This window comes from Panthera uncia (assembly GCF_023721935.1).
Source record: "Panthera uncia isolate 11264 chromosome E2 unlocalized genomic scaffold, Puncia_PCG_1.0 HiC_scaffold_19, whole genome shotgun sequence".
Classification (NCBI taxonomy): domain Eukaryota; kingdom Metazoa; phylum Chordata; class Mammalia; order Carnivora; family Felidae; genus Panthera; species Panthera uncia.
Genome location: NW_026057588.1, coordinates 10147113 through 10170710, shown reverse-complemented (window position 1 = coordinate 10170710; position 23598 = coordinate 10147113). Strand labels below are relative to the sequence as shown.

The window sequence follows — 23598 nt, the reverse complement described above, 5'->3', positions numbered from 1 at the left end:
GGAGGCAGGGCCGGGCGGGGGCTGCGGCGGCTGGGGCGGCGCCGGGGTCTGGGCGGAAGCCGGACCCGACCTGCGAGCGGCGCCATCGCCGGGGAGCAGCTTGTAGAAGCCCTCGCGGGTGCGGAACTGCGACTTGATTTCCGCGCAGTCCCCCATGGCGGCGCCGGGGCCCGAGCCGCCCTCCGCGCCGCCCGCCGCCATCTTGGGCGCCCCCCTCCCGCCCGGGCCCCGCCGCTGCCGGACCGCCGCCCGCCGCCGGGCCCCTGCCGGAAGCCGCGGGCTCGCGCCGGAAGGGGTGGGGTGGTCACCCGGGCGACGCCTCTTCGATTGGCAACAGGATCGGGAGGCGGGATGAGCTCGGGCCGTCGCTCCGGTAACGGTTCAGGGACTGGGGGCGGGGCGCAAGATGGGGCGTGGCCTTTGTGCCAGCGGCCGACTCGTGGTTGGCTGCGGGGCGGGGCCCAGCGGGAGATGGGCGGGGTCGTGGAAAAGCTCAAATCCCTAGCAACGGCGCCCAGGGAACCGTTTGCCTAGCAACGGAGGGACCCTCAAGAGGAGGCCTCCTTCATAACTGGCCTTCCCATCGCTTCACAGACGACCCCAGGTGGTTCTAGTGCCTTCTTAGACTCGCAACATACACCTTTCTGATCTCCAGTGTTTCCCTCTGACATCTTAAAATCCCTGACTGACGACAGCATCTCCAGTCATTCCACCCCACCCTGGATGATGTCCCAAATCCTGCTGGTCTCCAGTGTCTCCATAAAACTCCTAGGGCTACACCCACCCACTACTGAGTAACGTTAACCCCAAACATTTCCACATTTCCCTCCAACCTCCGATATATGTCTCCATGACTTCACTATCTTTAACAATCTCACTTGGTTCTCCAACACCCTCTTCTGATGCCAAAATTTCATCGATCCCCGCAATGCCCGCAGTGTCCCGATGACCCACTAGTAATCCATGACGCCCCACTGATTGCCAGTGCCCTTCACTTCTGCTGAAGCCACCCTGACCCCATCACAGATCTTCCTAGACCCATTCTCAGTGGTCTCTCAGATTTCTCATCAAAATGTCCCAGAGGCATCTCACACTCAGCAAGACCTACAATGAAATTGAAATCTTCCTCCAAATCCTGCTCCTCTCCTGTGTCCCCAACTTAGAGTTCACACTGCCATCCCCCACTCACCCAGTCTGCAGACCTCAGTGTCTCCCTAGATCTGTATCATCTTCCTTCACCCCCTGCTTCTAGCCCCCAAGTCTTTTGCATTCTGTTACCTGAATTCCTCTTTTCTAGTCCCTTTCTCTGCATCGCCCTGGTCCAAAGCCCTCCACTCCAGTCCTGCCCTCCCAGCAGCCTGGTCTCTGCTCTCCCAGACTCCCATCCCAACACTCCACTTGGCATCTAGAGAGGTCTTTCTAAACATGAGTATGACTGGGGCCCTCCCTTGCCCCAAGACCACCTGTGGCTCCCTAGTGTTCTTGGGGCAAAATAAAGCCCTGAGTGATCTGCTCCTGCCAACCTCTCTTTCCAACCTCATCTCTTACAACTAACTCCTCACCCCATGTCCCAAACATGGAGATTCGGGAAACTACCTCGACATAGAACTCTCTCTTGCCCTTGGTCTTTGCACATGTTGTTCCCTCTGCTTGGAATGCTCTTCCCCACTCTGTTCTCGACCCTTTGAGAGCCAGCTGAGGAGCTCGGTCAGTTCTCTGGGCTCCCCCATCCAGGTTGTCACCGCTGAGAGATGTGACTGCCTCTCCTGTAGAGAGTGAGCCCCCGGGAAAGCAGAGCTGGAGCTGCTTGGCCCCCCCTGTGTCCCTAGCACAGGGCTGGGCTGACAGAAGGCACTTCAATAGTTGTTTGGGGGCACCTGGATGGCTCAGTCAGTTAAGCATCTGACTCTTGATTTTGGCTCAGGTCATGATCTCACGGTTCGTGAGTTCATGCCCTGCGTTGGGCTCTGCGCTGACATCGTGGAGCCTGCTTGGGCTTCTCTCTCTCTGCCCTTCCCCCTCTCTCAACATAAATAAAGAAACATTGAAAAAAAATAGTTGTTTGGTGGCCAGATGAATGAATGAAACAGATGGGAGGGCCTATGCAGCAATGTCTGTTCCCAGCAGAGCTCAACAGCCCTGACTTGGGGGCCACGTCAACAACTGCAGTGAGAAAATGCAACACACAAATGAGAAACTAGGCCATAGTGCCATGGGGAAATTTTATTTTAGAGCAGCTACCTCCCTCTTCTACTCCTGCCCTCCAGGGGCAGAAAGCAAACCGACAGTGGGGGGAAAAAACAACACCCCATCACTAACTATGTATAAGGGAAAACCTACTATCTACCTGCTTGCGGAAGGGGCTTGGGGGGGCCCCCTTCAGTCATCCAGATCCTCCTCCTCGTCTTCCTCCTCATCTTCCTCCTCTTCCTCCGCGGCCGCCAGGGCCTGCTCCTGGGCTGCCTTGAGGGCCTGCTCTTCCTCCACCGTGGGGTCACTCATCTCCAAGATCTCGGGGCTGTTGGGGTACTCCTGCTGAACGGGGGCTGGCAGGGGTGGGTTGAAGTTCTCGGGACTGTACTTGTGGCCCCAGCCAATGTAGATGTTCTCAAACTTCCTGGAAAGGCAGGGAGATATTGAGAGATCCTCCCTCCAAGGCCCCAGCCTGGACTTCCACTGAAGGTGGGACCCCGCGAGGGCTTGGCCTGGCTGCACAGGTGCGGGTGGTGGGGTGGAATGTGCTGTGCCTACCAGGTCTCTCCGTTCACGTGCTCTTGAGTGTTTACTGAGCATCTGTCTCCTAAGTGCCGGGCTGTCTAGAGCTGTACCCTGCAACAATGCATGTCACTGCTGAGCACTTGAAACGTGGCTGGTGGGACCAAAAACCTGAGTTTCTTTCCTTTTTTTTTTTTTTTTTTTTTTTAGTGTTTTATTTATTTTCGAGAGAGAGAGAGAGAGCCGGGGAGGAGCAGAGAGGGAGGGGGGCGGAGGATCCGAAGCAGGCTCCAGGCTCTGAGCTGTCAGCACAGAGCCCGCCTCGGGGCTCGAACTTGTGAACTGCGAGATCATGACCTGAGCTGCAGACGGACGCTTAACCGACTGAGCCACCCAGGCGCCCCAAAAGCCTGAGTTTCTAATTGTATTTGATGTTCTAAGTTCACCCGTGCTTTCTCCTTCGGCCCCCTGGTCACTTAGGGGGTGTGTTGCTTAATTTCTACATATCCGCGAAAAGTCCCCCAAATTCCTTTGTTATTGATTTCTAATTTCGCTCCAGTGTGGCCAGAGAACATATTTTGTGTAATCAATCCGGTTAAATTTATCGACACTTGTTTCCTGGCCTAGCGTATGGTCTAATCCTAGAGACAGTTCCATGGGCACTTGAAAAGAATGTGTGTTCTGGGGCACCTGGGTGGATCAGTCGGTTAAGTGTCTGACAGGCTCAGGTCATGACCTCATGGTTCATGAGTTCGAGCCCGTCGGGGTGCCGACAGACAGCTCAGAGCCTGGAGCCTGCTTGGGATTCTGTGTCTCCTTCTCCCCCTGCCCCTCCCCCACTCGTGCTCTGTGTCTCAAAAATAAATCAATGCTAAAAAAGAAAAGAAAAGAATGTGTGTTCTGCTGTCGTCTGGGTGTATTTGACTTCATTTTAATGAATTCAGATGTAAACAATAAAACCGATATTCAGTTCTGTTATCGGATAACGGGAGAATGTCGAAGTGTGCCTGGGGCAACTTGGGTCCGTGAATCTATTTTCTCAGCTGTACATGTGGTGAAATCTGAATCCAAGGTCAAGTACTTCTGAGGAGAACGCAGCATCCAGATGGAATGTGCTGTAAGTGTGAACTTCACACCAGATTCTGAAGACAGAGTATGAAAAGTTTAAAAAAAGAATGTAAAACAGCTCGTTAAGTTTTACATTACCGATTTCACATGGCGACGACAACATTTAAAATATAATAGGGTAAAGTAAACTATTAAAAGGAACCTTGCCTGTTTTTACTCTTGAACATGGCTAGTTCTAGGACATTTTATTTATTTATTTATTTGTTTGCTTACTTATTTATTTTTTTTTTAATTTTTTTTTCACATTTTTATTTATTTTTGAGACAGAGAGAGACAGAGCATGAGCAGGGGAGGGGCAGAGAGACAGGGAGACACAGAATCGGAAGCAGGCTCCAGGCTCTGAGCTGTCAGCCCAGAGTCCGACGCGGGGCTCGAACTCACAGACCGCGAGATCGTGACCTGAGCCGAAGTCGGACGCTCAACCGACTGAGCCACCCAGGCGCCCCAGCTTACTTATTTATTTTAAGTAGGCCGCACATCCAGCACGGAGCCCAACGTGGAGCTTGAACTCATGACCCTGAGATCAAGACCTGAGCTGAGATCAAGAGTCAGACACGTAACTGGCTGAGCCACCTGGGCGCTCTTCTAGAAAATGTAGAGTAATGCAGGTGGCCTGTATTTTATTTACGTTGGACGGTGCTGGTCTAGGTGTGGGGACCCAGCAGTGAACACATTAGACAAAAATCCCTGCGGTGGTGCCTGCATTCTAGAAGGAGGAGACTGATAATAAACAAGAACAGAAGGGGTTGGGGCCAAGCCTGCCAGCCCACCTATTCCCAGAATTTTAACTAGAGGAGGAAATGGGAGGAAAAGGAGGGGACTGGGAGATAGGGAGAGAGGCAGTGAGGGGCAGGGGGGTGGGGGGGAGAGAGAGGGATGGAGAATTTGCCCCTCAGGCTGTTTGGCTTCGCCCTTATTTTCACAGCCTTGCTGTTCTTGAGACCTTTGCTTTCCTCCAGGTCTTCCTAGAACCTTCGAAAACACTGCTTCCTTGGAAGCCTCACCAGGGAGGTTGAGCTTCCTAGAAAGACAGACCTTCAGAGGGGCGCCTGAGCAGAGGGGCGCTTGGGTGGCTCAGTTGGTTAAGCGTCTGACTTCAGCTCAGGTCAGGTCATGATCTCACACTCCGTGAGTTCGAGCCCCATGTCGGGCTCTGTGCTGACAGCTCAGAGCCTGGAGCCTGCTTTGGATTCTGTGTCTTCCCCTCTTTCTGCCCCTCCCCTGCTCATGCTCGCTCTGTCTCGAAAATAAATAGAAACATTAAAAAAAATAAAAAGATAGAGCTTCAGGCCCCAACCCCACTCCTGTGTCACCAGAACCTTCACTTGAATCAGATCCCTGGGGTCTGGTACACTCACAGTCTGGGAAGCTCTGGTCTACCTGCTTCCCCCCCCCCCCCCCCCCGCCCCGCCTTACTTCTCTCTTTCCCCAGAGATTTCAGCTCAAGGTTGCTCTTCCCAGGAATCCCACTTTGATCCCCTTAAGATGACCGGTATGAGCTGTAATTGGTCCCCGCACTGTCCCTAGCGGTACTTAGTTTGTAACAGGGTATTTATTTGGCTGGGGGGGGGGGAGGGGCACTATACTGTTAATTTCCATGCTTCCTCTGCCTGCCCTCAGAGGCAGGATCCGTATCGCCTTTTCAATAAAGGGCCTGGGACCTAGCATACATCTGGCCAACAGTGACACCCAAGAGGGTTTTATAAAGAAAAAACAAATGGATGGTGGGAGGGATGCATGATCGAGTGGTGGATGGATGGGTGAGTTGAGTTCCCAATTTGGATCTATCTTTTGCTTTCAGAAAGATGTTGGCAGGGCGCCTGCCTGGCTCACTCAGTGGAGCGTGTGACTCTTGATCTCGGGGTTGTGCGTTTGACCCCTGTGTTGGGGGGTTGAGACTACTTAAAAATAAAATCTTTAAGGGGAGCCTGGCGGCTCAGTGAGTTAAGCATCTGACTCTTGGTTTCGGCTCAGGTCATGATTTGGGGGTTCATGGGTTCGACGCCTGCATGGGGCTCTGTGCTGGCAGTGCAGAGCTTGCTTGGGATTCTCTCTCTCCCTCTCTCTCTCTCTCTCTCTCTCTCTCTCTCTCTGCCCTTCCCTGACTCATGCTGTCTCTGTCTCTCTCAAGATAAATAAATTAACTTAAAAAAAAAATAAATAAAATCTTTAAAAAGAAAAGAAAGCTGCTGGCAAATTAGGGTGCGGCCAGAAGAAGGGGCTGGTGAAAGCAAGCCAAGGAGACTCTTCCCTGTTTCTAGAGGGGAAAAAATCGCCAAGAATGTGGTGAAAGCAGCCGGATTACACGAAATCTCATCATAGGATGGAACAGTGCACCTTGGGCACTGAGCTGGAAAGGGAAAAATCTAGGAAAACTTATCCTGCCATCTGGTGGACGGAGTTGGTAAGTGCGCCCAGCGCGGGGCTGCCGAGGGCGCTCCCTAAGCGGCAAAGCAGAAAGGCTCCGTCGCGCCCAGTGGGAGAGACTGAGGGCCTCTCGGTGCCCGGCGAGTGTGTGGTGAGTGTCTCAGTGAGTGTGCGTGGGTGGGAATATGCAGCAGTGACAAATCTTGGGGGAGCAACTTGTGGGGGATCCTGGCAGGGAAGACTTCTGCCCCATGGACCCAAGACCCTTCAAATTGGAAGAACTGCCAGGGGGCCCAGGGAAGGAGTTAGGTCCCCCGGAAAGAAGACGGTGTCCCTGGAAGGGCCACATCAAAGTGGACTCCTGAGTCCTGTCTGGCTCTGTGACTCATAGAGCTGAGAAGCCTGGGCCGGGAGGCCAGAGATCCAGGTTTGAATCCTGCATACGCTGTGTGACCCTGGGTCAGTTCCTTACCCTCTCTGATCCTCCGTTCTCTTATCTGAGGGGCTCTCACTTTTTGTCCGGGATTTCTCATTTAACCCTGGTTGGAAGTCCTGGAGCTGAGTGAGGGGGTCAGCCCAGGGGGCTTCTTGAAAGGGGTTCCTTCCACTCTCTGCCCCCGTCCACCCTCAGCCTGGCTCGGAAGAGGTTATAGGGGCTTCCTCTTCTGGAAGGGACTAGGAGAAGACCTACTTGCCACTGGCGTAGGCATAGGCCCCTGGCCAAAGATTGGAGCGCACGACAGCCACGGAGTACTGTGGGCAAAGGCTGCAGGACAGGCGGGTGGTCCACGGTGACATGTGCATGATTTCTGCAGGGGAGTGGAGAGCACCAGGGGAGGTCAGAGCTCCCCACAGCCCTGCGCAGCCCCCTGGAGGGGAGACTGAGAGAAAGAGGGGAGGGCGCAAAGAAGGAAGACAGGGAGGGGCTTCGTGAAGGGAGTGTGGCTGGCTCCAGATCACTTTCTCACCGTGTGGCCCCAGGAAGCCACCTCGCCAGTCTGAGCCTCAGTGACCGCATCCAAGAAGTGGGTACACTTATCTCACCTCCCTTGCAGGCGCTGCCGTGCTCGGTGATCGCCCTTCCAGGTCAGCCATGGCTTTGGACCAGGGTCAGAGGGCACGGCACAGGCCCTGTGGTCCCGGAAATCCAGGTTCAAATTCGGGCTCTGCCCGTTCACCGGCTCTCGGCCTCTCCTTCCTCCTTCCTCTGGGTGCCTGAGACCCTGACCTCGGGAAATCCCCATCCAGTCTTCCAAATTCCAGCTCGGGTCCTGCCTTCTTGGGGAAGGCCTGTCTAATTCTCTCTGTCTCTCGCCCCAAACCCACACGGGACTGGAAAGATCATATCCCACCACCCGGGCCACTGCCGAATGCCAGACACGGCTCACAAGATGGACGTGTTCCTGCAACCCCAGGAGGGAGGCACGATCACCAGGCCCGTGTTATAGATGAGGGAGCAACTGAGGCTGAGAGAGATGCCCCCCCAACCCCTGCTTTCTCCCCAGTCCCCACCTGGGCCGGTGGGCTGGCGTGCGTGAGGCCAAGAGGACTGTTACCTGCGTCTTCGGAGAGCGGCGTCAGCAGCGGGGGCCCGACCTCCTGCTCCACGCCTTCCATCCCCTCGTCTGCCTTCTCTTCCTCCTCCCCTAACTCCTCTTCCTCCTCTATCTTCTGCAAAGGGTTCACCCAAGTGCAGCGGCCCTGGAGGTCGGGCGGGGGGAGGTCAGGCCACATCTCCCGGGGGGGACAGCAACCCGCCTGCACCCTGGGAGGTGGTGAGGGGCCAGGAAGCACACCGGGGCCTGGCCCTGTCCTCAGGGACCCAAGTATGGGCAGGGGGGGCAGGGCTAGTCACACGGGTGGGGGGAGAGAGAGCTATAGTGGTGAGATGGAGACTCCTGCCACCTGCTGGCTGTGTGGCTCCCCGTCTGGGCATTCGTTCATTCATTTGTCAGATATTTAATGAGCACCTACTACATACAGATAGGTGCTGGGGAAACATCCTTGAGAGGAGAGACCCCCCCGCCCCCAATTTCTGCCCCGGGGAGCTGATATTCAGCCTCCCATATGATCTTCTGCTCATCGGTGAAATGGGGGTAGCATAGGGGTTCTCTCGTTGGATTGCTGACGGGCTACACGAGGCCCTGAAGAGCTGATATGTGTTTGTTAAGTGAACGCACCTAAATGCACGGCACAGAGCAGACTTCAGCTGCCTCAGCGAGGCAGTGGGGATGGTAGTCGTGCCACACTCCCAAAAGAAGTTGTTTGGATTCAAGAAGGCGTGGCAGAGTCAATACAAGTTTGTGGACTGAATGAATAAAAGCTCCTAGCACACAGCAGGGGCTTCCTTGAACCAGTGAGTGCACGAATATAGAGTTCAACACATCAGGCGGTCAAAAAAGGCAGGGCTTGGGGCGCCCGGGGGGCTCAGTCGGTTGAGCGTCCGACCTCGGCTCGGGTCACGATCTCGAGGTCGGTGAGTTCGAGCCCCGCGTCGGGCTCTGTGCTGACAGCTCGGAGCCCGGAGCCTGCTTCGGATTCTGTGTCTCCCTCTCTCTCTGCCCTTCCCCTGCTCGTGCTCTGTCTCTCTCTCAAAAATAAATAAACGTTAAAAAAAGAAAAAAGAAAGAATGAAATCTTTTTGAGCGCCGGCTGGTGCCCCAGCCCCTCCTTGAGCTGAGCTGTTGCGTAATATTCTGGTGCCCCGTCACCTTTCTGAAATCTGAAAAGCTCGGAACTCCAGGATGCATCCGGCCCCAACAGTGTCTTACAGGGCATCGTCAACCCATATCTGCCGCGTGAACGAACCAAGGGATGAGTGAATGTTATGCAGCACGTCCGGCAGAGAGCCAGAGCTTGAGACCATTGCCTGGAGCTCCCCCTCCCCGCCCCACCCCCACCCCGGTGAGTCCCCTGTCCTCACCTGCGGCAGGATGTGCTGTGCGTGATGCACCCAGTTGGCCATGGAGTCCACCAGCTCGAGCACCGGGATGCCCTCAAAGTCGGGGTTCTCCTCGTAGGACTCGCGCCCCGCGCCGCCCTCCTCCTCTTCATCGCCCTCCTCCTCCCCAAACTGGTAGAAGCCGAGCGGGCTGATGTGCGTGGCGGCCGAGATGCGGGCGATCTGGGCCCGCAGGTAGTTGGCCTCGTTGCCCGGGAAGGGCGGGTAGCTGACGACTGGCGCGTCCAGGAAGCCGGTGAAGAATTTCTTGATCTTGCGGGCCTGCACGATCTGCACGGGCGTGACGTGCGGCAGCCGCGTCCACGGCCGGCCCGGCTCGTTGCACACGAAATACAGGTACTTGTTGGTGCCCGAGCGGCTCTCCTCCCTGGGGATGACGGGCGGTGGCTTCCACATGGGCTTGGGGGTAACGTCCGTGTCCTTCTCCTCGTCCTCCTCGCCCTCCTCCTCGTCGGGCGCGTCCATGCCCTCGCCGCCCTCCATCATCTCCTCCGCCTCCTCCTCCTCGCCCTCCTCCTCGCCCTCCCGGAAGGACACCTCGGCCACCAGGTAGCTGCGGCTGAGCCCCAGGATCTTGCCCCAGAAGCGGCAGGTATGGATGGGCTGCTGCTCCACCAGCTGCTTCAGGGCCATGAAGATGCGGAAACTCTCGTCCGAGCTCAGGCCCACGCCAGCCTGTTCCAAGTAGAAGGCCGTCTCCATGACGTTGGGCACCGCAGTCTCAGCCTGCAGAGGGGCGGGTGGAGGGCAGAGGAAAGAAGGCTGAAGCCCTGCTCCCTAGCCTGACTTGTGAAATCCGGAGAGCTAAACTGCTCTGTAACCCAGCTGCTCATGCGACCGCTGCAGGCCAGTGGGATGTAGGGGCAAGTCCTTGGGGAGGAGGTCCCTTAAGGAAAAGAGAAGGGGGGGATGGGGGGAGAAAGAAAGAAAAAGGAAAATCACCAGGAGAAAATCCTTTGCTCCTTCATCCTTCCCTCTTCTTTCTGCCTGCAATGGGATGTGAGATCTCGAGGCACAGCAGCTATTTTGGGACCATGAGGCAATGCATGGGATGGTGTGTACCCATACCTTAACGATGGTAGAGTTGAAAGGTGGAAACTGCCGGGTCCCCGGTGGCATCACTGAGCCACCTTACCTCCCTTCTTGTTGTATGGGGCAAAGAGGCCACTTTTAGTCATGTTTTCCGTTACTTGCAGCCAAATGCACCCCTAACAGATACCCCAAATCATATAACAAATTAAGGGAAGATGCAGGCCTTGAGCCCAGGAATCAGTGATGCTGGAGGATGGTGGTGATGACTGTTGCCCCCACCGCCTCCTCCTTCACCATCTACTTGGTTCAGGGAGACAGAGGGGGAGAGGCAGAGAGACGGGGAAGCGGGGGCAGAAAGGGAGTGAGAACAAGCAAATTGAGGGCTGAGACTAGAATACAGTGAGGTTTGGACCGAGGCAGCCACTCCCATAGCCACATGGCCACAGGCTGACCCAATACGTTTCAGTCAGTCCAGAAATCTTTATTAAAGACCCAGTGGGTGCCAGTCCTAGGCTAGGCAGGCATTGAGATATAGCAGAGACCAAAACACATGAGGTCCTTCCTCAGGAGATTGGCATGACCCACCCTTGGCCAACATGACTGGCCCAGGGAAACACATTGCCCAAATCGGGGAGACCACATGCTCTCTTGCCAGAATTTGAAAGCAGAAGGGAGAGAGAGGAGGTATAGAAGGTAGAGTAATGATCCCCCCCAAAAGATGTCCATGTCCCGATTCCTGGGCCTGTGACTATCTGACACGGCAAAAGTGACTTACAGGTGTGATTAAATTAAGGATCCTGAGACAGGGAGATCATCCTGGATGGTCCGGGTGGGCCCCAAGTCAACACAAGGGTCTTGCTAAGTGAAAGTGGGGAAGGCAGGAGGGTCAGAGAAGATGTGATGGAAGCAGAAATCAGAGCCAGAGACTGGAAGGTTCCAGAGGAGGGCCCAGGAGGAAGGAATGTGTGCTGCTTCTGGAAGCTGGAAAAGGCTAGGAAATGGTTTCTCTCCAAGAGTCTCCATCAGTAGGGCAACCCTGCCGACCTTGACCTCAGCCTGGTGAAGCCCAATCCGAAGCGGACTTCTGACCTCCAGAGCTCTAAGGTAAAACATTATGTGGTCTTAAGCCACTAAGTTTGTTACAGCAGCCATAAGAGACTAATACGGGTCCCCTCTGTGCGTGTGGCTTCAAGTGAAACAGGTAAGTGTGGGAGCCACATGCTGGATGACTGAGACTTTGTGTCCAAGCTTCACCTTTTGTAAGGACACTAGGCATAATGGACAAGGGCTTCACCCTATTCCAGAAGGACCTCATTATAACTCATTACATCGGCAATGACCCTCCTTCCAAATAAGGTCACATTCTGAAGGGTCTGGGTGAGGGATACATCACCCTTCATAAGAATACTTCATAAGGGGGCACCTGGGTGGCTCAGTCGGTTGAGCGTCTGACTTCAGCTCAGGTCATGATCTCACAGTCTGTGGGTTCGAGCCCCGCGTCAGGCTCTGTGCTGACAGCTCGGAGCCTGGCGCCTGCTTCGGATTCTGTGTCTCCCTCTCTCTCTGCCCCTCCCCCATTCTCTCTCTCTTTCTCTCTTTCTCTCTGTAGTGTTAACAGGAACAGTTTATCGCATTTTCTCTCTATGCTTGCTGGCCATGGGCATACTATTCACAAGTGTTTGAAATCCCTCCCCAAAGGAGAACGATATGTTCCCATGCCCCTGCACTTAGGAGGGGCCATGTCACTTGCTCTGACTGCTTGAAACAGCAGTGACAGGGACACATGTCACAGCCAGGCAGAAGCTGTAAGAAAGAACCAATGTGGGGCTTGCTACCCTCTCTTTTTCCTCCTCTGCAACTGTGGGAGCCTGTGGCACAATGCAACTGCCTCCATCATCCCCGGTTCTCAGGCAGCTGATGAGCAAAACCCTTCTGGGAACCCTGGGTGGGCAGGTTGTGTGAGCGAGAAATAAACTGTGTAGTTTTAAGCCACTGAGACTGTTGTGCTGGGGCTTTGTTTGTTTGTTTTTACCTCAGCTCGAGATGTAGCACACCCTAATGCTCAATACTAGGAGAATCGTTCTTTTGAAAGTGGTTCTGGCGCTTTCTTCCCAACATAAATGCCATGCAAAAGCTGGTTTTCCTGATTGGTGGTGACACCAGCCACTCAGGGGGAGCGGAGTCACGCTTAATTCCAAGACACCTCGCTGACGGGGAGGAAGACAAAGGAAGGAGGGTAGAGCGGTGCCCGGGTGGCTCGGTGATCTCGGATTCAGATTCGGGAGTCCAAGCTCCAGATCAGGCTCTGTGCTGTCAGCGCAGAGCCTGCTTCGGATCCTCTGCCCCCCTCCCTCTCTGCCCCTCCCCTGCTCTCTCTCTCTCTGAAAAATAAATAAAACATCTTAAAATTTTTATTTTAAAAAAAGGGATGAGTGTGTGCCTGGCCCATGAGCCAATGGCCATCACCCTCTTTCTGGGAATCCCCACCCTCCATCCACATGGCAATGGAGCGGCCTCACCAACCATGTTTAAGTGATATCACTCCACCCTGCTCACTGTTAATTGCAGCAAGAGTGGGAAACTGCCCCCCAAGGTCAGGTCAGACTCTGCTTCTCTCCCCATCCTCTGCTATCGCCAGTAACGCGTGCCTGGGGGGAGAGAACGTACAGCGGGCATCCTCCTGCCCTCTCTAGATTGCTTGCACCTGACCATTGGGTGTGAGGAGAAACTTCTCTCTTGTTTACCACTTGTTTCCACTTCTGCAACATCATCTGTTTCCTGCCCTCACATGGTCTGTGTTGTCAAATAAGTAAAGTGTTAGCTTTTGGAATGTGATGCAATAATACCGAAGTTAGTCTGAAATTATAACTTGGAGAGTAGTCAGGAGCTTTATGAAACAGAGGCGCAGTGAGTTCCGGGGCAGAAAGCCATCTACAGGGCGAAGGAGAAGGATAGAGAATCCACAAACAGGTCGAGTCCATAGAGGCGTAAATAAATCAGAGATGGCATTTCAGAGGATGGGGGGAAAGAATGCATTATTCCACCATGGCTGCTGGGGATCGTGGCTAGCGACTTGGGAGAAATAGAAAAAAGGAAATGAGAGCCCTACCTCCTGTCAGGGAAATATATAAAAAATGATGAATCACTGGTTTCTTTGAGTCTCTTCCTAGAAACATGCACAGGCCACAAACGCCCACAATTTTGCCACGAGTTTGCGGACCTCCCAGAAAGAATTCCAGCTCCAAATTCTAAGTGGGTGGGGCCTTCAGGGACAAGCCCATCAGGGGGCGGAGTCTCCGGGGGTTGGCATTTCAACGGGGCGGAGCCTCAATCGCCGTGGTGCTCCGAGGGGGCGGAGCCTCTAGGAGCCAAGCGTTCTAAGGAGGCGGAGCCTTCGGGGCCTAGCGTTAGTTGTGGGTAAGACCTGGAGGTGGAAGGGAAGGGTGTATTTCCAAGTGGGTGGGGCCTCCCGAGGAGAAACTGCATCTGAAATTTAAAACCATATTCCCAGGTAAAACTTGGCGCGAGGCTTGGTATTTCCACCTGCGCTTTGCTCACCCAAGGGCTCATTCCTTTGTCAGATTGTCGCTCCCGTGGTCTCTCACCATCCCACCCCACCGTCGCCAGAATCCCAGACTCTCAGAAGCATGGACGTGAGCACAGAGCAATCGCATCCGCAGATGGGGCAAAGGTTCTGTATAGCACGGGCTTGGAGGTCACGGTCCTGCCTTCCTAGTTCTGTCTCTGGTACGTCCTAGCTTCCCGCCCTCCGAGCTGAAGTCTTTCCTCTACAGATAGAAACTAAGTAGCGCTTGCTTTGCAGGGTTGTTTCGGGGGATGAGCCGAGCCAAGGCTCTCAAGGCTCTTAGCGGGGGCCTAGGAGGCGTCGGAATCATCATAAATAGAGTCCCCAGCAAATGTTTCTTGAACGAGTGGAAGAGTCCTTCACCTGAATTTTATGCCGTTGTCCAAGCCTGGAAACAGAATTGTGGACTTAAATATTCTGAGGCTAGTGAAATGTTACTGGGCCAGGAGTTGAAGAGCTCTTAGCAAGGGGTCGACTTACAAAAGGGGAAACTGAGTCTGGGGATAAGGGGCACTTCAGTGTTGAGAGACTCCAGGAGGCAAGGAGTTTCACAGAAAACGCCTGCAAAGCAGAATTATTTGGGGGAGGGAGGAGTAAAGGGCGGCAAGAGGGAGACCAGCCTCCACCTCCACTTAGCCGCTGGAGTCAGTTTTTTGTTTTTTTTGTTTTTTGTTTTTGGTTTTTTTTTTTTTTTTTTTGAGAGAGAGAGAGAGAGAGAGAGCGAGCGGGGGAGGAGCTGAGGGAGAGAATTTTAAGTAGGCTCCACACCCAGCGCAGAGCCTGATGAGGGGCAGGATCTCACAATTGTGAGATCGTGACCTGAGTCGAAATCAAGAGTCTGCAGCTTAAACCGACTGAGCCACCCAGGGGCCCCTGGAGTCAGTCTTCTAAAAAGCAAAGCCCACTAGCCTTTCCTCTGCTTCAAACCCTTCCGTGGTGCTCCAGCGGCCTCAGGAGAAAGCCCAATCTCCTCGGTCTGGCATTCAAAGCCCTCTGTGACCTGGTCCTCCCGCCCCCCCACCCCCACCCCCTGTGGCCCACCTCTCACACTGACCTGAAATTGTTTGCGGTTTCTCGGTCCTACTGTGCATCCCCTCGCCCCCGGACCTTAGCACCGGCTGTGCCTAAGCCTGGGTCACTGCCCCTCCTGCCACGCGCCCCTCCCCATAGCCTCTCTCACCACCTCCTCTTCCATTTCCTGTTGGCCCTCGCCTCCGCCGCTCCGCAGGAACAGCGCCTTCTGTCTTTCCGCCATCTCGTAGGTGGGCTGCATCTCTGGGTCGTCCCGCAGGGTGTCCAGCTTGGGGTGGAACCACTCCCATTGCGTGGTGCGGTTCAGCGACTCCAGGATGGACAAAGGGTCCTCCGGCCGCTGGTTCAGGATCTTGGTCAGCAGGTTCACTAGGTGCTCATACCTGCCTCCCGTGGGAGGGAGTGGGAGGTGGGAGACATCACTCGCTCAGCTCAGTGAGCTCAGCGTACCTGGCCCCCGTGCCTGGCGCTGGGGACACAGTACAGAAAAGGTCCCTGCCCTGGTGGGGCTGACATTCTGATGATGGAGACAGAAATGAACCGAATGTGCAAAACATACAGTGTGTCGGGAGGTGGTAATTTCTATGGAGACAAAGCAGGGAGGGGGGGGCTGGGAATGCCAGGGATAGGAGATGGCTTGTAAGTTTAAATAGGAAGGCCAGGGAAGGTCACACCAAGGTGACATTTAAGCTGAGATCTGAAAGACGTGAGGAGGCAAACCATACAGATACTGGGGGTGGGGGTGGGGGGGGTGGAGAAGTATTTCAGTCAGAGGGAGCAGCAGGTGCATAGGCCCTGAGACATCTCGTGAGTCTTACATGATCTTGACAACAAAACTCAAGGAAGGGGCGCCTGGGTGGCTCAGTCAGTTAAGTGTCTGATTCTCGATTTTGGCTCAGGTCACAATCTCATGGGCTCATCAGATGGGGCCCCACTTAGGGTGCAGGGCCTGCTTGGGATTCTCTCTCTCTCTCTCTCTCTCTGTCTCTGTCTCTCCCTCCACTCATGTGCACTGTCTCTCTGTCTCTCTCTCAAAATAAATAAACTTTCAAAAAAAAAAAAGATTAAAAAAAAAAACTGAAGGAAACTAGGAGAAAGGAAAATTCCATGCCAATCTTGCTTAGAAATATAGATGCTGAAATCCTAAGCAAAATATTAGCAAATGACATCCAGCAAAAAGATGCTCTCAACAAATGATGCACCATGATTAAACTGGGCTAATAACAGGAATGCAAGACTGGGCAGATATTAGAAAAACAGAAAAAAAAATTAACTCATCATGTTAATATGTTCAAAATATATGTAAGATAACCTCAGTAGGTGCAGAGAAGTTGTTTGATAACATTCAACACCCATTTATGATTTTAAAAAACCCTACCAATCTAGGAACAGAAAGTAATTTTATTTTTAATTTTTTTCATGTTTATTTATGTTTTGAGAGAGAGAGAGAGAGAGTGAGCAGGGGAGGGGCAGAAAGAGAGGGAAACAAAGAATCTGAAGCAGGCTCCAGGCTCTGAGCTGTCAGCACAGAGCCCGACCCAGGGCTTGAACTCACGAACCATGAGGTCGTGACTTGAGCTGAAGTCAGGTGCTTAACCGATTGAGCCACCCAGATGCCCCTAGAAGGTAATTAAAAAAAATGTTTATTTATTTACAGAGAGAGAGAGAGCGCGCACGCACACATGTGAGTGAGAGTGGGGGAGGGACAGAGAGAATATTAAGCAGGCTCTGGCTGTCCACACAGAGCCTGATGAGGGACTTGATCTCACGAACCGTGAAATCATGACCTGAGCTGAAATCAAGAGTCGGACTGACTGAACCACCCAAGCGCCCCAGAAGGTATTTTTTTTACAATCGCATAAAGGGGAACCTATGGCACATAATGGTGAAAGACTGAACATTTTTTCCTTATGAGATTGGGGACGAGGATGCCCGCTTTCACGACTACACTGGAGGTTGTGGCTAATGCAATATGACATGAAAAAGGAAAGGCAAAAAGGATGGGGAAGGAAGAAGGAAAACTGCCATGGTTTGCAGGTGGTATGATTGGGGGTGATGTGCAGAGGCCTTGAGTGGAGGGTGTGCCTGGCATGTTGGCTGGAGTGGAAGGAGAGGGAGGGATCAGGGGAGGAGAGGAGGCAGTGACACCGCCTGATACACAGTGAGACAATACTGTGATAACAGTATTGTAATGGCTTCCTTCTACCTGAGCCAGGGACGATGCTGAGCACTTGAGAGCCGTGTTGGATTCTCACCACAATTGTACATCTGAGGAACAATTACAATCCCTACTCTCCAGGTGAGGAAACTGAGGCTCCGAAAAGTTGAGGCCATGAGATCACACAGTGGTAACACAGTCACGATTTGAAACCAGGTTGGTCTGATTTCAAAGCATGTGTGTCTGGGACGCGCCCGGGTGGCTCAGTTGGCTGAGCGTCTGACTCTCGATTTCAGCTCAGGTCATGATCCCAGTGTTAAAGGATCAAGCCCCGCATCAGGCTCCAGGCTAGGTGTGGAGCCTGCTTGGAATTCTCCCTCTCAACCCCTCTCCCATGCTGTCATGTTTGAGCATGCTTTCTCTCTGTCTCTCCCTCTCCAAGAAAGCATGTATGTCTAACTCTCTGCTGGATGGAAACCCTTTGGCAGTTGTCTTGGGTGTGCTGGAGAGCCATCACTGAATTGGGAAGGGTAAGGAGAGGTCAGACTTTGACCATGGCTTTTGAATAAAGGACCTTAAAGATTCCAAGGGTGGGAACTGTTGGGAAAAGGTAGAGGTTAATTCTGGCTAGACTCTAGGATCTGAGGCCAGGAGCTGACTAGAGATGAAGTTTGGAGAGCGGCAGGGGCTGAATGGCTCTTGTGAGGAGGAAGCACTTACTCCTGAGCCATGGCAAGCCCTGTGCCTGGGACAGATGGGGTCAGTTTTGTGCTTTAGCAAGAACTGTTACTTCTCCAACCTGGCCCTTTCCTGCTCTCCCTCTTTCTCCCTTGGTTCCAGTTGTACCAGCCTCCTTGCTGTTCCTCAAACACAGCAAGCCTTGAAGCCTTTCAATGTGCTTCCTCTGTCACCTGCAAGGTGCTCTCCCTCTTCTCCTTCAGGTCCCTGATCAAATGTCACCTCCTCAGAGGCCTCCCCAGAGGCCTTCCTTGACCTCATGCTATTTCACATGCACTCCCTAACTCCCCTCGCCGTGCCTTATTTTCCACCTTAGCTCCCATCATTACCTATCATTTATTATATTTATTGCCCATTCTCCCACCAAAATGTAAGTTCCACGATGACGTAATGGGGACTGAGAACTGTATTCTAACTACAGCTAAGAGGCTTTGGCAAGTTAGTGGCTAATAGGGCCTCAGGAGCCAAATCACACGTACTTGGCCACATCCTAGCTGTTATCACTTTGGATATGGGACCGAATTTTTCTGTCTTGGCTTCATCCTCTGTAAAACGGGGACAGTAGATGTGCTAATCTCAGCTGTGAGAACTAGATGTTAATGTACGAATGGTGGCGACCTGGTAAGTAAATGCTAGCTGTTGTTAGCGTTTCCATCCCCTGACTCCTAGCCTGAGTTAGATGCCCCTGGAACAGTCCCTGGTTACCCATGAGGGGTGATCCCCGGTCTGACTGAAGAGACCTGGGAGCCTGAGGCAGAGCCTTGGCTGGGTCCTCTCCCGGCCGGGATCCCACCCCCTCTCCCCCCCACTCCGGAGCCCCTTCTCACAGGCTGAGGCTGCAACTGACGCTGGTCTGCAGCAGGTAGGCCTTGGCGTTCTGCACGGCCAGCTCCAGAGGCTCCGGCTCGGGCACCTCCAGAGTGAAGGGCGTGAAGCCCAGCTCGGAGGGTGAGAACTGGAGGGTGGGGTCATCCCTCAAGTAGGGCCCATGCTGGCTGAACTGCAGGTCATCTCTCTGGTACATGTTGAACTGGCCCAGTAAGTCCGGCTGGGTCTCCAGATAGGCAGACTCCAGTTGCTGGAAGAGGTTGCTTTGGCCCCGCTGTAGTTGCTGCAGCATTAGGCCGGCGTTTTGGGTGGCCTGGATCCCACCTTCTTCCAGATAAAGCTGGGGCTGTAGCTCGGAGGGAAAGCCCATATTCGGGGACGGGTACTCCACCCCACCCAGCTGGGCCTCCTCAGCCTGGAACATCGTCAAGTTCTCCTGCTGGGTCGGGTTGGCCCCTAGCGACCAGCCCTGGAGGTTGGCCTGGCTGGCCAGAATCCCCCCATTGCTCTGCAGGATGGAGGCATCAAGTGGTATCTGCTCCGCCTCCTCGGGGAAGGCGGGCTGGGGCCGAGAGAGTTCCAGACCGCGCCGCTGGGAAACCTGGGAACTCCTCCGACTTGAAGGCGGCTGGGAAGGGGGCTCAGGGTCGGGCGGTGGGTCCCCCATAGTTCAAAAGGGATCGCCGACTTCCAGGAGGAAGGCTTGCAGACAGGCAGGCTAGACCGGTCGCCCGCCTGCCGCCACAGGCCGGCTAGCCTCTATGCCAGCCGCCCGGTTTCTAAGGAGGGAGGGGGCGGGCCGTTACCAGGGGAGGGCGCGCGGGGACGCCGGGGCCTAGGAGCCGGTTTCCGCGCAGGCGCAGCCCCACGACCGAGGGGCTGCCTGTCCTCCAGCCAGCGGCTGGGCGCGTTCACTAGCTACCGCGCAGTCCCACAGCTGACACGCAGGTAGAGACCAGAGACTGCATCCACGCCCCAGACCCGCGATCTTTTTAATTTTAAAGGCAAAGCCCCGCCGGCTAGGCCCCGCCCTGCCCTCCCCGAGCTCTCTGCCCCACTCCCCTTCCCCACCGAGCCCCGTCAGCTGTTCCCCTTGGTCTCGGGTTCCCCGGATTCCTCGGCGGCGGGGCTGGGGGTCTTCACGGTATCGTCTCCGGCAGGGGTGAGGGTCTGGGGGCTGCGCTCCTCCTTTGAGGTCAACCCGCCTGTTGCCTCCTGGTGACAGAAGGGGGAGTGGGTCAAGGACAGTGTGATCCTACCTCCGAGCCTTCCTTCGGGCTGTACCGTCCCCTCCCCACCCCAACCTTGGGCACTTGGCACACACCCTTCACCCCGGGGCCCTGATTGTTTTCTTCCCTTGCTGCTTTGAAGTTGTCATCCCTACCTTCGGTAGGGGCCCTTCAAGACTAGAGTCCAGGAGTGCGGCCTCGGTCAGCCCCGAGTCGTCATCCATGCTGATGAAGATGGCGGGGGTCTCACACTCAGGCCCCTCCTCCCGGAAATCTATGGTTTCCTCGGGCTGGGGAGGGCCTGGCCGGGTGGAGGAAGAGGAGGACGAGGAGGAGGACGAGGGGGCTCCCACTCCTCCTGGCTTCAGCTTCTGTTCCTCCTCCAGCTGCCGCTTTAAGGCTTTCTCCTGGGCCAGCCGAAGGCCGATGAGGTCCTGAGGGGGCCGGGGGGCTGGGGCTGGGGCCAGGGCCAGGGGCTCCAGGTCGTCCTGGGGGTTGGGAAGGGCAAAGAGAAGCTCAGGGGAGGGGGGCGGCAGGTCACAGACTGTCAGGGGATGGTGGCAAAGAGCCAGAAGGCACCCTGAGGCAGACGGCAGGGTGGGCACAAGGAGTAAGTACGGGGCAACTGTTCCCCCACCTCCCATCCCTTTCGGCAGGAGCCTCTCCCAGACAGGTGTCTGGGGTGAGGAGAACAGGGTGGGCCTTGATGGCTTGGGGAGTGGGGGGCTGTGGGCCCTCACCTCTTCCAGGGGCCCCGCGGGCACTTCCTTGGCCTCTGGCTCCTGCTTGCCACTGGCCTCCAGGATGGTCATGATGGAGTTGGGGATGTGTGCTTGCTAGGGGAAGAGCAGGTGGGGGGCTCTACGGAGTGCTCGGACTCGAGACCCCAAGCGGACACCCCAGATCCCTGATCCCTGACCCTCTGTGGCAGTGCAGGGCTCCCCTCTCCCCACCCCCATCCACTCCTCCAGGACTGAACCCACGGGGCCACCCATCCCACACCCTGGGGTACCTGGTGGGGGGTGAAGGATCGGACGTGGGCCAGCAGGGGCTCCCGGAGCTCTGGGCACTTGTCAAAGACGGCACCCAGCTGCTGGGGCGGCAACTGCAGGATGACCTGGAAGCTCTGGGGCTTGGTGCGTTGACAGCACTTGATGAAGCCCTCCCACACCTTGGGATACTTCCACACCTGGACGGGGCAGGGAGGGAGCGGTCCTGAGGGGGCGTGCAGGTCGCCACCCCCCGAACCAGGAGGGAGACCTGACCGAGATGGGGCCCAAATCCCTACCAGGCAACAGATTGCTCTGGGCTACACGCCCCGCCACCTCTGGCCCTCCAGAAGACCTTGTGATTCTCTTTCTGATCCCAAGCGGCTCATGAGGGCCACTTAGGAAAAGAGGAGAGGGAAATGGGAGTGGCCCTATCAGGCAAGCACCGTCTCATTTCACTTCCACAGCAGCCCTGAGGGGCAACACCGGCCCTGCTAGACAGATGAGGCCCAGGGAGGCGGAGGCACAGGGTACCGTGGGTACCGAGGGGGCAGAGCCGAGATTTGAACCCAGGATCGTCTGAGTCTGCATTTTACCTGTCAGCCAGATGTTGCAAAGTGGCAACCTGTGGGCTGGATCTCGTCTGAGAGCTTATGAGTGGGGTTTGTTACTTACTTCCTCTTGGTATTTCTAAACACCCAGATCTCAAGCTTCTCTTGAAAAAACGGGCCCACCTCTCAGCTCTAGTGTGCCTCCTGGCCGGGTGCGGAGCTAGTGGCAAGGGGCACTGCGCCTCTCCTGGGACACGGGCCGTGAAGCCTGCCAACTGCTCCTGCCACCCAGTGGCCATCCTGGAGCTGAGTGAGCGCCCCCTGTTGGGCCGTCTCGTCTTGGCCCAGGCCAGGGAGGGCAAAGGGGCTGGCGGGCCTCCTGGAGCGTGCTCTCCTCCCGGCTCCCTCTGGGGGGCGGCAGGCAAGCTGGCCGGGAAAGCCTGGGGTTCTGCCCCCAATGTGTCTCCAGCGTGTCCTGCTGTGGTGTCCTGCCTGCGGGACTGGGGTGGTCAGGGGCGGGTTACCTGCTTCATGATGAGGCGGGACAGGATGTTCATGACGAACCCCCCCAGGCGGGGGTACATGGTCAGAGACTGGATGACGGTCCTCATGAGCAGCATGGGCAGGGGGCTCTGCTCCATCAGCTGCTGCATCACCACGGCCAGCACCTCCGACGTGTACACGTTCCGCTCCGCAAAGCACAGGTTGGTGGCTGCGAGGAGGCGGAAAGTGGGCCTGTCCTCTTTGCCCGCCTGCCCCCTGGGAGGGGGGAGCCCCCCCCCCCCCCCCGCCCTGACAGAGCCCCATTATCTGCCCATGTTGAGTGGAGACCTAGCCTTCACTTCCTGAAGCTCCAGGCGAGAGGGACTTCCTCGCCCAGCAGGTCCCTGAGGGGACGTACTGTGGCCTGGTCCTTGGAAAGCCTGCGGTCTTGGTCCAAGGTTAAAGACATGTCCAGCTCCTGGGAGCCCCACGCTGGGCGGAGCGGGCAGACCTTGGCCCTTTTTCTCCAGGGACAACCCATGGGAAGGCTGAGGCAGGAAAGACAGGTTGCCAAAGCCTGGGGGCCCATTCTGGCTTGCCCTCCCCACCCCCACCAGAGTGGGAAGGCAGCTTTGACTTCCATAAGCGCCCTCATAGGTGAGATGCTCTCCACCAGCAGGCTGGCCTCGGGGCTGCCCACTCCCCATCCTGACCAGGACATGAGGGTTTGTGCTGGTGCTGGAGGGATACCAGGCCTGGGGCCACGTGGGAGGCACGGTCCACAGAAGAAGGGAGGAAGGAGCAAGAGGAGGAAGCCTGGGCATTCGAAGAGCTCTCCAGCTCCAGACCCAGTGTGGGGAAGGGCTCAAGGAGGGTGGGCACAGTATGGGCATCCATGAAGGCAGGCAGGCTTTGGGGTCTGTTCCCTCAGGAGTGGGTTGTGGCACCCCAAAATCAGGATTGGCAGTGCTCCGATCCATTGTGCTAAGGGGGAGACCCCAGGAACTGCCTCCGAACCCCTTCTTCCCCAAACACCACTTGCCATGTGAGTCTGTCAACCAGGAAGTCTTTATTGAGCCAGAAGAGAGGCCCCCAATCCTTGAGAGGCTAATGGAGAACAGGGGTGGGTGCCTATAAGGAATGAGGGGGCTCCTATAAGGAACAGGGGGAGGAAGGAGGCATTACAGGAATGCAGGCAGGAAGGAGACTGGATGGGGACAGGGCAGGTATCTGGGCCAGAGGAGAGTGTAGAAGGGAAGGACAGTGTAGAAGCCAGAGTGGTGAACCTACCAGAAACCAAGAAAGCGCTGCCTCCTCCCTTCCAGGCAGTGGCCGGCTCCTGCCTGCTCTGCCTGAAAGGGTCCACAACCAACCCCCTGTCCTCTCCTCCCCCTCTGCTCCAGTCTCCTCCTGGGCCTCCCACCCAGCCCTCTAATCCACCCTCCATAGCAGCCTGAGGGGTGTTTAAAAAGCTTACTCTGAACCCCATGCCTCCCAGAAATCAAGTCCAATCTCCTACTGTGGGCCTATGAGACACTCTGTGGATGGGGCCCAGGCATGGTTTTCTTAATGCTTCCAGTCTGACCTCTCTCGACCGGGCCCCTTCCCCTACACCACAAGATCTAATCAGCTTCATGTCTGCAGTTCCAGAACCACACCATGCCAGCGGATCTCTTGGCCTCTGCAAATAGTCTTGCTTTCTCTGGGATCATCATCTCCCCGGCTACCTCACTCCTACTCCTCCTTCTGTGGTTTCAGTTTTGGTGTCCCCTTGGGGCTCCCCTGTCTCAGCCCTGCTCA

General features: G+C 55.6%; 3 protein-coding genes across 6 annotated transcripts in view; all 3 read right to left on the bottom strand.

The window, feature by feature from the left end:
* The window catches only part of DMWD (DM1 locus, WD repeat containing), a 7599-nt gene extending 7223 nt beyond the window's left edge, over nucleotides 1-376 (bottom strand). Inside the window, exon 1 of the mRNA XM_049621200.1 lies at nucleotides 15-376. Within this exon, the coding sequence (XP_049477157.1) occupies nucleotides 15-201 (187 nt within the window). The 5' untranslated portion in view covers nucleotides 202-376. The remainder of the gene's footprint in view (nucleotides 1-14) is intronic.
* Nucleotides 377-2208: 1832 nt separating this feature from the next.
* Nucleotides 2209-19432, bottom strand: RSPH6A (radial spoke head 6 homolog A). 2 transcript variants are annotated; one of them, XM_049621166.1, is made up of 6 exons: nucleotides 18546-19432; nucleotides 14971-15205; nucleotides 9134-9898; nucleotides 7767-7911; nucleotides 6902-7019; nucleotides 2209-2617 (listed from the first exon to the last, which is right to left on the bottom strand). In XM_049621166.1, the coding sequence occupies exons 1-6, from the start codon at nucleotides 19211-19213 to the stop codon at nucleotides 2380-2382; spliced, it is 2169 nt and encodes a 722-aa protein (XP_049477123.1). In that variant the 5' UTR covers nucleotides 19214-19432; the 3' UTR covers nucleotides 2209-2379. The 2 variants fall into 2 exon arrangements, with proteins under 2 accessions (XP_049477123.1, XP_049477124.1); XM_049621167.1 differs by lacking the exon at nucleotides 2209-2617 and adding an exon at nucleotides 3620-3857.
* Nucleotides 19433-19515: 83 nt separating this feature from the next.
* The window catches only part of SYMPK (symplekin scaffold protein), a 35446-nt gene continuing 31363 nt past the window's right edge, over nucleotides 19516-23598 (bottom strand). For all 3 annotated transcript variants that reach the window (XM_049621157.1, XM_049621158.1, XM_049621159.1), the window contains 5 exons: nucleotides 21840-22027; nucleotides 20788-20964; nucleotides 20516-20611; nucleotides 19931-20263; nucleotides 19516-19761 (listed from right to left, as the gene is read on the bottom strand). In XM_049621157.1, coding sequence (XP_049477114.1) covers nucleotides 19627-19761; nucleotides 19931-20263; nucleotides 20516-20611; nucleotides 20788-20964; nucleotides 21840-22027 — 929 coding nt within the window. In that variant the 3' untranslated portion in view covers nucleotides 19516-19626. The remainder of the gene's footprint in view (nucleotides 19762-19930; nucleotides 20264-20515; nucleotides 20612-20787; nucleotides 20965-21839; nucleotides 22028-23598) is intronic.

Excerpts from the sequence above, each read along its gene's own strand:
- RSPH6A (XM_049621166.1), bottom strand. The coding sequence starts at position 19,213 with ATGGGGGACCCACCGCCCGACCCTGAGCCCCCTTCCCAGCCGCCTTCA. Across the intron at positions 7,912-9,133 it reads CACAGCACATCCTGCCGCAG|GGCCGCTGCACTTGGGTGAA; the intron begins GTGAGGACAGGG and ends CCCGACCTCCAG. Across the intron at positions 2,618-6,901 it reads TATGCCTACGCCAGTGGCAA|GAAGTTTGAGAACATCTACA; the intron begins GTAGGTCTTCTC and ends CTGCCTTTCCAG.